Source organism: Lactuca serriola, chromosome 4 (genome assembly GCF_051521515.1).
Source record: "Lactuca serriola cultivar US96UC23 chromosome 4, Lser_US96UC23_V15, whole genome shotgun sequence".
Classification (NCBI taxonomy): Eukaryota; Viridiplantae; Streptophyta; class Magnoliopsida; order Asterales; family Asteraceae; genus Lactuca; species Lactuca serriola.
The window spans coordinates 344,487,446-344,503,104 of record NC_136411.1 but is presented as its reverse complement, the minus strand read 5'-3'; the positions used below and the strand labels follow the sequence as shown (position 1 = coordinate 344,503,104).

The 15,659-nt window shown below is 31.1% G+C and overlaps 1 protein-coding gene across 1 annotated transcript; it reads right to left on the bottom strand.

The window, feature by feature from the left end:
* Positions 1-2,061: 2,061 nt before the first annotated feature.
* Positions 2,062-2,896, bottom strand: LOC145097528 (peamaclein-like). Its single transcript, XM_079035104.1, has 2 exons — positions 2,489-2,896; positions 2,062-2,361 (listed from the first exon to the last, which is right to left on the bottom strand). Exons 1-2 carry the CDS (start codon positions 2,631-2,633, stop codon positions 2,168-2,170), a joined length of 339 nt encoding a protein of 112 aa, XP_078891230.1. The 5' UTR covers positions 2,634-2,896; the 3' UTR covers positions 2,062-2,167.
* Between the last annotated feature and the right edge of the window lie 12,763 nt (positions 2,897-15,659).

Below are 15,659 nucleotides of genomic sequence, written 5' to 3'. Positions count from 1 at the left end.
TTTTATGATTATGCATATGTTTTTTATGTATCCTTTGAAATATGTGATAATTTATGTGTATATTAAACTATGAATAAACTATTTATGCACTGAAATATGAGATTACACTTGTCAATGATTTGTGAATATATTGTATTAAACTATGATGTTTGTGTATTAAGTTGTAAATTTTATTCACATCTTAATATAATAAATTTACAATTTAATACATAAAAATTCCTCCAGATATGAACGCATATATGTGAGTTTTAAGTTGAGAATATGACTTTGAATATATATATATATATATATATATATATATATATATATATATATATATATATATATATATATATATATTTATATATTAAACTGTGAATTTATTGTATTAAGCCGTGAATGTTGTGTATTAAACTGTAATTTGACTATATTAAGCTGGAAATTTTTTTATGAATTTTATGTTTGCTTCTGAAATATGTGAAGAAAGAAACATTATACACATATATGATTTTCTCTAATTTTAAATAAATTATATAAAATTTACATTGTTAATATCGTGTAAATTAAACTTTTAAATAATCACTAGTCTCCATATCTGAAGGTATAAATGTAAGTTTTCCGTTAAGAATATGACATTTCTGCTTATTAAATTGTTAATTTATTATATTAAGCTGTAAATTTTGTCTTTAAACGGTAATTGACTATATTAAGCTGTAAATTGACAACATTTTGTTGTGAATGGTTTTTTATAATTTTTTTGTTAAAATATGAATGATTTATGTATAAATTTTTGTATAAATATTTTGGTGAATATATTTATTTTTGTGTTGTATACTTATGTAAGAATTCTTTAATTTTTATAATTGTTTCTTATTAAATTCAAAATGAGTAAATTAATAGGTTTATTAAACTATGAATGTAGTATTTAACTTGGCATTGCAACATTTTATATGCAGATCAGATTTGTAAGAAAGAATTGTTGTGATGCAAGTGGTTGGTGGCGACGTGTGGTGGTGGTGGTAATGGTAGCGTTTGGGTTTGACGATTCTCTGAATTTTTGAGTTAGTGTATAATTGATTGTATTAATTGTAAATTTTGTGTATTAAAATTTAAATTGACTGTATAAATTTGTATTTTATATAAATTTTGTGTTGAAATATGAATGAATGAAAATAATAGACTATTTTTTTTACGATTTTGCCATTTTCTTACCAAAAAGAAAAAAATTGAGATTTGAACATATTTAGTAATATTCACAATACATATTTTCTTATGAAATGAGGGTTCTTAAGGTTCTTAATCTTTTGTGGTTCTCATTTGAACTACTCCCCATATATATATATATATATATATATATATATATATATATATATATATATATATATATATATATATATATATATATATATATATATATATATGGTATGTTGCAGTGTGGTTTGAACCGCGATTTGGTAATTATAAACCACAAATCGCACTGCATAATGCGGTTTATGAAAACTACAAACCGCAAACCGCACCACGAACGTCCAAAAGCGCATTATGCGGTGCGGTGTGGTGTGGTGCAGTGCGGATGGTTTATGCGGTTTGTGCGGTTTGATGTACACCCCTACTATAAACCCAAAATAAACCTGTAATGTAACTATAAACCCCTAATGTAATCAAAATTAGTAGAACATCTTTAGTTTGGCCATGTACATATCATAATTATCCTAATTGTATGAACGATGCAAACGTGCGTTCTTTATTATCCTCACATCTTATATTTTGTGGGTATAGACCAAAATCCTAACATTTTATATCGACTCAAATCCTAACATTTACATGTAACTATGTGTGTTCTTTATTATCCTCACATCTTATATTTTGTAGGTATCGACAGAAAACCTAACATTTATATTGTATGGTTGTTGAAATAAACGAATTTCGTGAGCCATTTATAAAGCCTTTCGAAAAATACGATATAAATTAATTTCACGACTTTGATAAATTTCACAAGGAAATGATTCAAAATGACAAAATCACTTTCTTTGTAAAACTATTTCACTAAACCATTTTAATGAATAACAAGAGATATTAAAATTAAAACTAAAAATACTTCATTTATAAAAAAGATTATTTCAATAATACAAAAACTCCTTCACAACAATTATTCACACAAACTTTAATCCATTAAAATTCAAACATTTTAAGGGCATTTGCTTGTTCCCTTGGGGTTCTTCATATCACGGTAGCAAGGGCATTGCGCTTTATCGGCGTACGGACCCGCCGGAACACAGCCGCTGCATTTCCCGCAGCAGATCCCGCAATAATCCAAACACCTGTCTCTCCGGCCAGATCTCGAACACCTCAATTCACACTTCTTATCGCAACCAAATCCACCTGCATTCATCAATTCATCAAATCAATCGATCTATCCTTCTACAAAAAACGAATCAAACTATTCCGTTTTGTTGTGAAAACCTAAAATTGTAGAGAATTGGTGAATGAAGAGGGATCGATGAAATACCTGGACCAGAGACGGAGATGGAAACGGAGGTGGAGGCGGAGGCGGATACGCCGGTAGGAGTTGTTGCGGCGGCGGATTTGAAGACGGAGGAGGTGAAAACGAAAGCGAGGATGAGTAGAGCTGCTAGTGGAACTGGAAGCTTCATCTTCTTCGAATTATGAATGAAATTGGTAGCATTGTGGTGAAGACGATTATTTATAGTAGCAGCGATGAAAACCAGTGCCGGTGAACCACTGCCGACGCCGTACACGTGGTATGAGCACCACCGACACAGAGTTTGTGAAATCAAGGTGCACCTGTCAATCCTAATGCATTATCTGGTGTAATTTGCATGTATATGATCATCTTGTTTTTAGGTTACATATTGGTGACATTTTGATAAATTTGTTCATGTAATTATCAATTTGTCATTATCACATCATTTATCATTTTATGTTATAGATTAGATACTATTTGATTTCATTGGATTCGTGATTAATCGGACCAAAAATCAAATATCATTGTGATTTATGAAAAATTGAATATCATATGAAAATACGACTAAATAATTAGTTTTTTTTTATAACAAAAAGCAAATTTCATGATATTTTATTAATTTTAACTTAAGAGAAACTAAAGAAAAAAAAAAAACTGAAAAGTTACTATATTAATACATTACGCGATTTTTTTCAACTCATTAAGCTATTACGTCCAATAAGCTATTACGTCCAAGTTAAATTAAATAATAACCATATATATTACTTTCCATGTTAAATGCTTAATCTAAAGCCGTTAAAAAAAAGAAATTTATTAAAATACCTAAATTTCTTAATGATTTTGAAAAATAATAAAAAATCAACAAATTTCTAAAAATACCCATACAAATTGTAGGCGATTCTAGCTACGATTTTGCTCATTTCTTGAGCCGGCAATTCTCGACATGACACGCACACGCGACACGATCCGCGACACGACACAAAATAAACGGGTTTGGGTTGAGTTTTTCAACACGTCAACCTGCCAACACGTTTATTAAACGGGTCATATATGAGTTTCTCAAAAAATAAATGGGTTGACCCGCCAACCCGTTTATATTTTTAATTAAAAAAAATATATTTTTTATTTTTAAATGTATTTATATTTTGACTTGTGGTCCTAACTCATAAGGTCGTAAGTAAGTTTGTAACCAGTTGATTTTCCTCATTTTTTCCCTAAATCAAATGGTGTATCAGCGTATGGCTGTATGAGCGATTGAGGCATTAAACATGTTTCTATGAATGTTTTTTAATTTTCATTTGGATGTTTAAGACTTTAAGACTTAAGTAGTTAAGTGTCTAAAATTTAGATATGTTTGTATCAACTATCAAGAATTTATTCATCTTTAATTGTTAATTTTATTTATGGAATCTGACCTACGAACCCAAATCTAACCCACAACTCGGCCAACCTGTGAACCCGTATAAATAAATGGGTTCGTGGGTCATATATAGGTTTATGTTCCAAACCCGCCAACCCGTGACCTGTATATTTAAATGGATCGTGTTTGGGTTGGCATATTTTGACCCGCCAACCCGCGACACGCCAACCCGAACACGACACGATTGTCAGGCCTACTCATTTCGGCCCATGGTCAGTAAAAAGAATATATATATATATATATATATATATATATATATATATATATATATATATATATATATATATATATATATATATATATATGAAAATGATCAAATAAGAACACCTAAAAGGTTGAGAACGCGAAAACAGTTCTTGACCAATCAATATATAAGGTCATATTAGTAATTGTATATTTTAATTAAATTAAAATAAAATAAAATCAATCAAATTCCCTTAAATTTAGGATCGGTTACCAAAAAAGAAGGAAATATTATTTTTTATTTTTCTTATTAATAAATATAAAAAAACATTTTTATAAAAAAAATTAACTAAAAACAATTTATTATTTTTCTTAAAAAATATTTTTTTCTCGTATTTCATGTTTTTTATCAAAAAAATTAATAGAAATCTAACCCCAAATCAATACATTTGTATTCATAAACGATTTTTTTTTCAAAAAAACTAATACTACTACAATCACAAATGCATACATATCAATTTACAAGTAATCCACCTTTCTTTTAATCAATCGACAATAAAAGAGGTGTAAAAATTATCATTTTTCATAAAAGAATACATTTAATTATAAATAAATACACTTATTCATACAAATGAATACATTGTTATTAACAAATGAATACCTAGTATTCACAAATGAATAAAAGAATACATCTAATCATAAATAAATACACTTATTCAAACATGATTACACTGCTATTTACAAAAGAATACATTGTTATTAACAAATGAATACCCTGCTATTCACAAATGAATACCTCTCACGCATTTCATCAAACAGCCCAATCGTCCCAGATACAAAGCCAATGAACCCGATGTCAAATACGCCATCCACAACCAAAGATAATTCTTATACAAAGCTAGAAGTAACACAAATCCAATGATGCCCCTCTTGCTCATTGGTAATTACTCTTTTCCCCTTTTACCCTTCCTTTTGTATGTGTAATGTAACATTGGCATAACACAAACTTTCCCACACAACCTGTAAAATGGATCACTTGAAGATACAAAAACAATCAATGATGAACTCTAGAGTATCTGCCACAGTGAAGACCTGCAAACAAATCAATGATGTTTGGAGAAAATTGGCAATTCACAAACTTTCCCAGCCACCCTGTCAAGAATGTGTTTTGTTTTTACTCTTCAAATTGCTCCTGTGATTCCGAAATCAAAATCCACCAAGAAAAAAGTATAATCAACTAACCTTAATATGTCATTTCCTGTTAAAAGGGAAAACCACTTCTTTTCCTTCTTCGTGAACTGTCAAAGACACCACCGGAGATGGAGTTTTCTTCTGGTGAATAATAGAGGCAACACCCTCCCATTTTCCTTCTTATTTTTCCTGTAAAAAAAAAATCAAACAAACACCCTTTTGATCGATTTTTCTGCCTGTTTCATCATCCTTCGTGTTAGTTGCCAAATAACAAAGAAGAGGGTGCAAGGAGATTACCGGAGACCCTTTCCCTTCCTTCCCATCGACCCTCGCTGCCAAACCACCCTCACCAAAGCTGTTATCGCTGATCGTTTCCCTCATCGCACCTCACACTTTCTACGGTCAAGCAATACCCACCAAAACCCCACCTGCAACCCTGTCACTGCTTATCGGACATCTTCTGGCCTCACCCCTCGCTCTCCCTTTTCTTCCTATCGACCAACGAACTACGAAGATATTGTCTTCATCGCTGCTTCTTCCTATCTTCTTTCCCTTCGGCCTCGTCGACCCCCATAGACGATCTCTTCTCGCGAATCGATCGACGAAAAATCGTGCCGCCTGCGAGCCTTCGTGCTTCCTTCTCGCCGTCTTCCTTCGTTCATTTCCCTTTCCTTGATCGATTAGGGTTTAAAGAAAAAGAAGTGGTTTTCCCTTTTCTTTGACAGTTTACAAAGAAGTGGCTTCCATCAGGTTTAAAGGAAACGAGAGAGAGAGAGAGAGAGAGAGAGAGAGAGAGAGAGAGATTTTAGGAGTTGATAAAAATAAGATAAAACCTAATGACTATAGTACCCTTTTAGGTAATTAGGAAGTTACAGTTTAATCCTATGACTTTCAGAATTTATATAAATGACCCGTTAATATTAACCTTTGATTTGAAAATTTAAAAGGCTTAGATTTGTTCTCGCGTTCTCAAGCTTTTAGGTGTTCTCATTTGATCCTACTCCTATATATATATATATATATATATATATATATATATATATATATATACATACTTACTCTATCCTATATTAATAGTCCATGTTTTTTTGTTTGTTTCAAAATAATTGACTAATTCTAAAGATAATATCTCTTTTACTAAAATACCCCTTATTATTAGTTAACATACCATTAAAAATTAAATGCAATGATGGAATTAAATGCAATAAAATGGTACAATTGTCATTTTATTTGATAAAGTTAGTGATACTTAATAATTTTTTTTTAACCGACGGATATTATTAATAAAAACGAACCACTACTAGCAAGTAACTAACATGGAACGCAAGTACACAGACGAAATAGAAACATTCATGGAATGAGATACATTGAAGTGGACTTAAAATATAAATGGAGAATCATTCCAGTTTTCCCAATCACCAATTCCTTCTTTGCCCCTACATTTTATCCAGAAGAACATCAATGACTTAATTGCCCCTGCACCATAAGTGGGACTATGAAATACACCATTGAACACCCGATCATTCCTAAGTTTCCACAGTATCCAGATTAGGCCGTGACAAATGCTGAGGAAACTTATCGCCTTCCTTGGGTTGCCACCTAAATATTCTGCGAAAGTGATTAATTCACTAACTGATGAGAAATCTTCCTGTTGTATGTCACACCAATTGAAGATAATCTTCTGGACTTCACATGCGAATGGACATTGTATCAGGATGTGCTTTTTGTCTATGAATATATATATATATATATATATATATATATATATATAGTTTATAATATGAATGAACAACTATTGTGTGGTCGTGTGGATAATGCTATTTTATGAGAATTACTAAGAGAATATATGTTGTTTAATAATGTGAATACGTTCAATCTCACAGAACTATTGTTATTTTAATGGATTCTTACTAATTCTAATTAATTTTTGTTTTCATGCATCGTTTTTCATTTATTTTCATTATTACAAAATATAACTCAATAAACATCCTGATAACATTCTGACAGAATGAGAATTATTAAAAAAAAGTCTATAATAATCTTATAGACGATTTAATTAGTGAAAATGCGTAATAATACAATAATTATATAATATTGAACGGATTCATATTATCATACAACATATTTTCTTTGTCATTCTCACAAAATAATATTGTCCATACGTCCACACAATAGATGTCAATCCATATTTGAATCTCTCTCTCTCTCTCTCTCTCTCTCTCTCTCTATATATATATATATATATATATATATATATATATATATATATATATATATATATATATTGACAACTAAGTGCCACCTACGATTTCCTATGTTGTAAGTGATTTTATTTAAATTTTAATTTTTCTCAAATTTTTATGTTTCCAATAAAAACATGTAGGTTTGACTTGGATTTCTTTATCTTTGACTATGTTTTTATGGATTTTGACTACCATTTCTTTTATATATATATATATATATATATATATATATATATATATATATATATATGATTTGTATGAAATCATATATATAGAGTTAGGTTCATATGAGACGGTCTAATTTTGTGAGACCGTGAGACGTAATTTTACCCATTTATTTGGTAGATAAAATAAAAAATATTTTTAAAATGCAAAATAATAGGGTTATGTTAAGTAGTGTTTAAAGATATTATTAAAAATATCATTCAAATACCCTTTATTTATTCACTTTTAAACAGTTTTAATGTAAATGATAAACATCAAAAACTAAACATTATATGCAAGATGTATTTATTTCAAAATAAGTATCCCACTTATGAATCAACTCAATAACACCAATAACTACAAAGTACTATCTTTGTAGTACAACCGATGAACTTTATTAACCCAATAGGGAAACATAATAATTTAGTAAAATTTAATAATTAAATACTAACATTACATGAAAATTATAATAAAAAAAAAAAAAAATTCAAGGGCACTTGTCTCTACCCTTTTGGTTCTTCATATCACGGTAGCAAGGGCACTGAGCCTTATCTGCATACGGACCCGAAGGAACACATCCCTTGCATTTCCCGCAACAGATCCCACACAGCTTCAGACACATTTTTCTCCATCCAGATCTCGAACACCTCAATTCGCACTTCTTATCGCATCCAAATGATCCACCTGCATCAATTTCATCATCTTCATCATCATCAATAATTCAATTAACTCATTACATACTACAGATATTATATGAATTGAAGAAGGATCGAAGAAGTACTTGGAGAGGGAACAGGAGCGGCGGTTGGAGAGGTTGTGATGGTGGTGGTGGATTCGACGAGGGAGGAGATGAAGAGAAGAGCGAGGAGGAGGAGGATTAGAGATGTTGTTGCAGATTGAAGCTTCATGTTGTTTGAAGTTATAGGAATGGAGGGTGTTTGTTGGTAAGAAAAGGTGGTGGAGAAGATGAGTATTTATAATGGCGGAGGAGGGAATAGTGAGCAGCGGTGGGTGAAGTTAGGCATGTGACATGTGAGGTGAGGCCCTTGGAAACTGTCATCTTCAAATGTATATATTAAATGCCCCGCGTTTTTACATTTTAGTTTATCATCTTCAACTTATTATTATTATATTATTATTGTTACATTTAAAAGAGTCAAGTGGTTTTGAAATATTATTTTCAATTCAAAAGTTTGAACATGGTCGTTATCTTTTATGTAGATTTTATATATGCAAAAAAAAAAAAAAAAAAAAAAAAAAAAAAAAAAAAAAAAAATCAATACTTGTCTTTAAAGGTGAGAATCTTCATCTGGTTTTCTAAACCGAATTGTATCTTATTTCGGTTCTTTTTTTTTTTGAAAGAAATTGTTTGGGTACTACACGATTTAGTACCGGCCGGGTCCCATTCTCGTATCGATTTTGCCCTTAAGTTTTAAGTAAGCCTACTTTCACAAGCCGAACCGATATATGCCTTATACTCCGGTTTGGTATTCGGTTATTTATATTGGCCCTAAATGATTCCGGTACTATATGGTTTGATATCGGTTCTGATACGAGCTCACCCGTACTTATCTAATTAAATGATAGGTATTATGTTTCATTTTTTCTGGTGTGATCAACCTTTTTATAGATCATAATACTATGTGTAGTGTATAGTCAATTTAGACATGGATGATACAACTATTGTTAATGTGTTACTTGGAATTTGGTGACCCAAATAAATAATATGACACGAAAAATGACTGAGAAAACCCGAATGATGATTTCAAAGGGTTAAGTATTCATAGTAGGTGCAGCGGGCAAAGCCCCCGTGGTATGAACCTATTTAATTATTATGAATTTACTAATATGTGAGTTTGGCCTTATAGTTGTTAGGGTTTACAGTTATAATTATTCATAGTTAGCATTCCATTGTAATTACTTTTGAAATAGTTTAGTAATAGAAGAATTCAACGGTTCCTGCTTGTAAACGTATGTCACATCGATCGAACCACATAAATTTATTCTATCGTTCTATCGCTTTGTATTTTTCTTGTGTAAAATTGTATTTAAGCGGGTACAATATCTTATTTCATGTCAAAAACTAAAAAATTAATTCATAAATAGAACATTTTTTTGAGATGTTTTAGTATCTCTACAAGCCCACCCACATTGGCAAGTGAAAAATAAGCATAATAAGACGTTTCAAGTATGTAAAAACTAGTTTAAAGTTGTATCTTTTATTTGTATAGACGTGTTTTGAAAAAGTAGTTGTAAGCTTTTGAAAGATGTACCATAATATAAAATATAAAACCTAAAGTTAAATACTACTAAAAACTCTCAAAAGCTATATGAAGACATGAAGTAGCTTTTGGATGATAGTATTTTGTTTAAAATAAAAGTTTTAAGCTCATACTTCCGAACAAAGTTTATTTCTTTAATTTGAGGGTTTTTTTTCTTAACAACTAAAAGCTTCCAAGAGTTATTAGAGCACGTTGTCGAAGAGACCCTTAATAACAAATCAAATTATATAGTTCATTGGTGTTTTTAGATAGGTTTTTATGGGAAAATGACACAAATGACACTAAATTTTTATTTTTATTTTTTTAATTTTGAAACTGTTTTTTATTTGTGTTCTAAATTAAACATCATGTTTTCCAATTTTGTTTAATTTTGGGAAAGAAGACTGTAAATACTTTGAATGGTATGATAAAGAACTTCCCGATGGATAGTGAATGAGCTGAAGTCCAAGATGATTCCTTCCCAAATCCTATTATTTAAAAAGCTTCATGTAATGTCCCAAACATACAGAGTAAAAATTTCATTTTTAAAACAACCAAATCATTCATTCATTCATTATAAAAGATAATCATGAGTATAATGTATTCTCAAAACATCAGAAACAAGTCATAAAAGATAGTGCGGAAAACTCCAGAGGGTACAATGCAATCAAGCTAGATCATTCCTTTTAGAACCAGAAGTACCTGAAACATTTAAACATAAAACTGTAAGCATAAAGCTTAGTGAATTTTCCAAAATACCACATACCATACATAGAATCACGGGTCTATTTCAACCCCAAATGAATAGTATAGGCCAAATCATAGTCTTACAATCACTTCTTGCCATGGGTCAAATTATGGTCTTACATACAAGTTTCGGGGGCCAAATCTTGGTCTTTTATACAATTGTCAAGGGTCAAATCCTGGTTTTCCATGCAAGAGTCGCAAACACAACTAGTATCCTATATAGTATAGTCGAAAGGTTGGTGCGACACACCACCTAATGGAAACATCCAAAGACAACACCTCAATCTACTCTCTAAAACTAGCAATTTGACCAAAAGTCAATTAGATCAAAAAGTCAACGGTCAACAGTCATCATGTTGTGGCTAACCATTGGCCACACCGTGGCTATCCAACACAGTCATAACCAACTCCGCCACCACATCATGGTAAACATACCACCACGCCGTGGCAGCAAACCAACATAATAGTTACCATACCTTCCTTTATCACGTCGTGACGAACATCATGTCATGTCGTGGTTTCTATCTTATAGCAACTTAATTGATTAAGCTTAAAATACGTTAAAATTTTTGCTCAAACTTTCTAGAAGGTATCTTTGCTTCACAAATGATCATAAAAATCATTACTTTATGGACATGCATGTCCAATGCATGTCTCCCGCAAAATTAGGTGATGAAGGTGAGAAAAAAGACCTAGTAATCATGCATGGCTTCAAAACACTCTAAAATTCTAGATCTAAAAGGTAGAAAACTCAAGGGACACCCAAGGTTGATAAAGTTGCAAGCTTTATGTGGAGTTCATCCCTAAATTCCAACCAATATCATAAAAGGGATTCAAAATGTGATAAAAGGGCAAGATCTAAGAAACTAAAACCATAAAGAAAGGAAAATGGACACTCACAATGGTCCAGGATGCACAAAAGGATTATAATTAATATAAATGACTTTTAATTTATTTTTTCATTATTTTATTTACTGAATGTAACAGTTTATGTTTTATTTAATGAAAATTTTATTTCATTTTTAGTCTTAATATTTTATATTTAATTTCAAATTAATAAATGTTTAATCTAAAATCAATTAAATAAATAAATTGTATGGATTGAGAATGATAAATTTTCCAGAGTAGTAGTATGAGAAAAGTGAAAATGGAAGAATGAAAGAAAATATGGCAGTGAAATATTGAAATATATTCCCTAAAAATATTTCACATGTACAAAACAATCAAACATAAATACTCAATTAAATAAAAAAAAAAAAGTAAAATAATAGATGTTGGAGTACCTAAGAACAGCTGGCTTCCAGCTTGGATCCTTCAATGATTTCATCAATTCATTTTCAAAAAACGCGTTTGTGTACTTTCAAGAGAAGTTTCGTTGTTTTTTCATAGTCGAGGTAAGCGGGTGTCCTTCATTTTGACGTTAAGGATTTAACTCCCGAATAAATTAAATTTGTCGGTTAAAAGAAAAAGCAATGATGTATTTATTTATTTATTTATTTTGTTAACGAAGAAATATATTAGACCAAAATTAGCAAGAGGCTAGTGTAAAACAAGGAGTGCAATTCTAATTATCCGGATGTCCAAGATCCACCATTCCTATATATGATGGCTTTTGAACCACATAACAGTCAAATGGTGGAGATTGTGTCTTTGGCTAGAACTATGGAAAGAAAGATAGAATCCCAGAAACTATGGAATGAAAGAAAGATGGAATAAAAATGGAGAAAAAAAATATAGTTTTTGAATTGCTAAAGAGTTGTATTTATATGGGTTAAAAACATTTTTTTTAGAGAGAGAGAGAGAGAGAGCCAACAACTTACATAGCTCATTCATTATCCCATTTAGAGCATCAACAATGCATAGTTTAATGGAAGAGTTGAATAAAGTGACATGTCTAATTGACATTCAATGGATTAAACTCTATCATTGTGTGATGTCATGTTGACATTCAATGGATATGGAGTTCAATGACCATTGAACTCTTCAATGGAAAAAATGAAACTTTTTAACTCTTAAATATATATTCCATCGAGTTCAATGCATTGTAGAAAACTTAATGTAGAGTTATATAGTAAGTAAAATGATGATTTGTCGATCCATTAAACTTTAATAAGTTTAATGCATTGTGGATACTCTTAGCGGTACTGCGTTTGATCAGATTTATTAGCTAATGTCAAAACCGTTCCACTGGCTACACTTTAAAGGAGGTGGTTTTAATCTCACAGAAAATAGACACGCACTTTAATCCATTGCCTTTGAACATCTTATTATTCCTCTAACACCAAAAGACCCAAATAAAAGCCAAGAGGTAACCTAATGTTTATGAGTTGTTTGGTTCGTAAAATACTAAAATATTTCTAAAGGGTGGCGGCGGCGGTGGCGGTGGTAGGTGGCGGTGGCGGTGATGGTAGGTGGTGGCGGTTGGATTGTGGCAATGACAGTGGTAGGTGGTGGTGGGGGTGGTGGTGGTGGCAGTGGTGACGATAGGGTGGATGGCAGTGGTGGTGGCAGTATGGATGAGTGGGTGATGATGGTAAATGTTATGAAATAAAACAATGGTAATAAAGTAAAATATCAGTTTTGTTCATATTAAGTTATGGGGAGTAGAGTGCAATAAGAATGAAGTGACGCCTATGTGGCATAGTGAACACCCCCCCCCCCCCCCCCCCCCCACCACCACCTCTCCAATGCAGTTTAGGGAGTACACTTTGAAGTGTGCAGCCGAAAATGGAAATGTCTCTCTCTTTCTTTCTCTCTCTCTCTCTCTCTCTCTCTCTCTATATATATATATATATATATATATATATATATATATGTGTGTGTGTTATGTGTGTGTGTGTGCGGGGGGGGGGGGGGGGGGGGGGGGGGTTAAAGAAATGTGGCAAAACGAGAAAGGACACACTCCTCCGGGCTTAGAGATTTAATTACATCATTTTCTTGAAAAAAACATATTTTTCCTAATTTTATGGAATAAATTTTTATTTAAGATTTCAATTTCATCTTACAAAATTAATTTAAACATTGAAACATGGTGAAATTAAAATAATTCTTCTTTAGAATTCTATTCTATTCCAATGAACCAACACTTAACTGAATTTACAAGTTCCGATTTTAGTTAAATGTATTTTCAATCTGAACAAATTTTATTTCTCGATAAATGTTTGATAGATTAGTTAAAAAGGTGAAAGAAAATATTTAAGTTTTTGGTGTTTGGACAAATCTTATTTACAATTAAATAATGGATCCAGAATCTACAAAATAGGTATTTAATATTATATAAAAAATAAATTTAAGAATACATTAGAATAAAAGAAATTGCATCAATCGGCTACTGACTACATACGTCCGCTCGTGCGCATACCGCCAAACATGATATGGATGGTATAGATATTGTCTCGTGCTTGTCCGCTACTCCACATACAAATAGAAACTTGCATTCTATTTCCTCTATCATTATTTATTTATTTATTTTTCATGAAGAGTGTCTAGTAGACTAGTACTTAAAGAAATTTAAGATTCGGACAATGTAAGTTAAAGATTTGTCAATCTAAATAATAATTTTTCCAATGACATTGATATAAGTATTTAGTCATAAGTCAAGTAATAGTTAATTCAATGGATTGTTCTATCGTTATTTTGAAGTTATTGTTTATCGTCAACTCATATTTCATCTTTGTTAAATTGATCGTGAAGTTTTACTGATATGATATTTCACACAAAGGGTACCCCATGTTATACATCGTCTATCATCCTATAGAGTAATTAAAATAAACAAAAAAATAATAGTAATAAACAAATTTAATGTCTAATTGTAACTTAAACAAAATATAATAATTAAGGTAAAACATCCAAATATTTTGAATGATTAAAAATGACCCAAATTCTAGTTTTAGTAACACAAAAAACGTATTTATAATAACCTTATTTAAAAAAAAAAAAAAAATACCACAAAAACATATCATATTAAAGGCATCATATGTAGAAGTAAACTTTAATACAAACGGTTTAAACAAGATAATGAGTAAATTGCACGAATCGTCTCTTGGTTAGATATTAAAAAACATGTTTAGTCTCTATTTTTAAATTATTAATTTGGACCGTCCATATATTTTCATTTCCTTGCACGGTTAGTCTTTATCGTCGTTAGCCGTTAAGAAATCTGTTTAAGTGCCCCGAAAGAACGTTTAGACCCTCATTTCTTTTAAATTTATCATTTGAGTCTTGTTATATTGCCATTTTTTTATTTTTTCATTTATTTATAATTTATCAATTAAATTAAATTAATTATAAATTATAAAAACTTATACCATTTTCATCTCTCTCTCTCTCTCTCTCTCTCTCTCTCTCATTTTCTCTCTATTCTCTGTCCTCTTTCTCAATTCGGGCAACTATCTAATATCATTGCTGATAACCATCTCCTTTCACAGTCAGCACCTTCACTAACCACCACTCGTCTACACCAAATTTGATACTATAACCAAAATCTAAAGCTCAAACCCAAATTTGATACTAGAACCAGAATCTGGAACTTATAATCAACACTAAATCATAATCTAAAACCTTTAATCAATATTGATTTCGAGATGAAGTCCCTAATCCTAAAATTAGTCATGAAATCCCTACATCAATGTAAAATCCAAAGGGACTGATATGTAGAATCGAAACCTTAGATTTGTGTCCTATCTTATTTCTCAGCTCTTGCAACCACCACTTATCACCACCGGAAAATAAAGAAGAGTTGTCGAAATATAGACATGCGAATGGAGTATAGATTTGAAATCTAGATATAAAATGGTTATTGATGGCATGCCCTAAATCGCATATTTGAACATACAAGACGAAGGAGGACGAAAGCAAAGGGAGTTGTTATTGGCGTACCCTAAATCGCAGATCTGAACAAAGTTATTGTCAGAATATAATTTTTGTCTCTCTTTGTGTCGTACCAT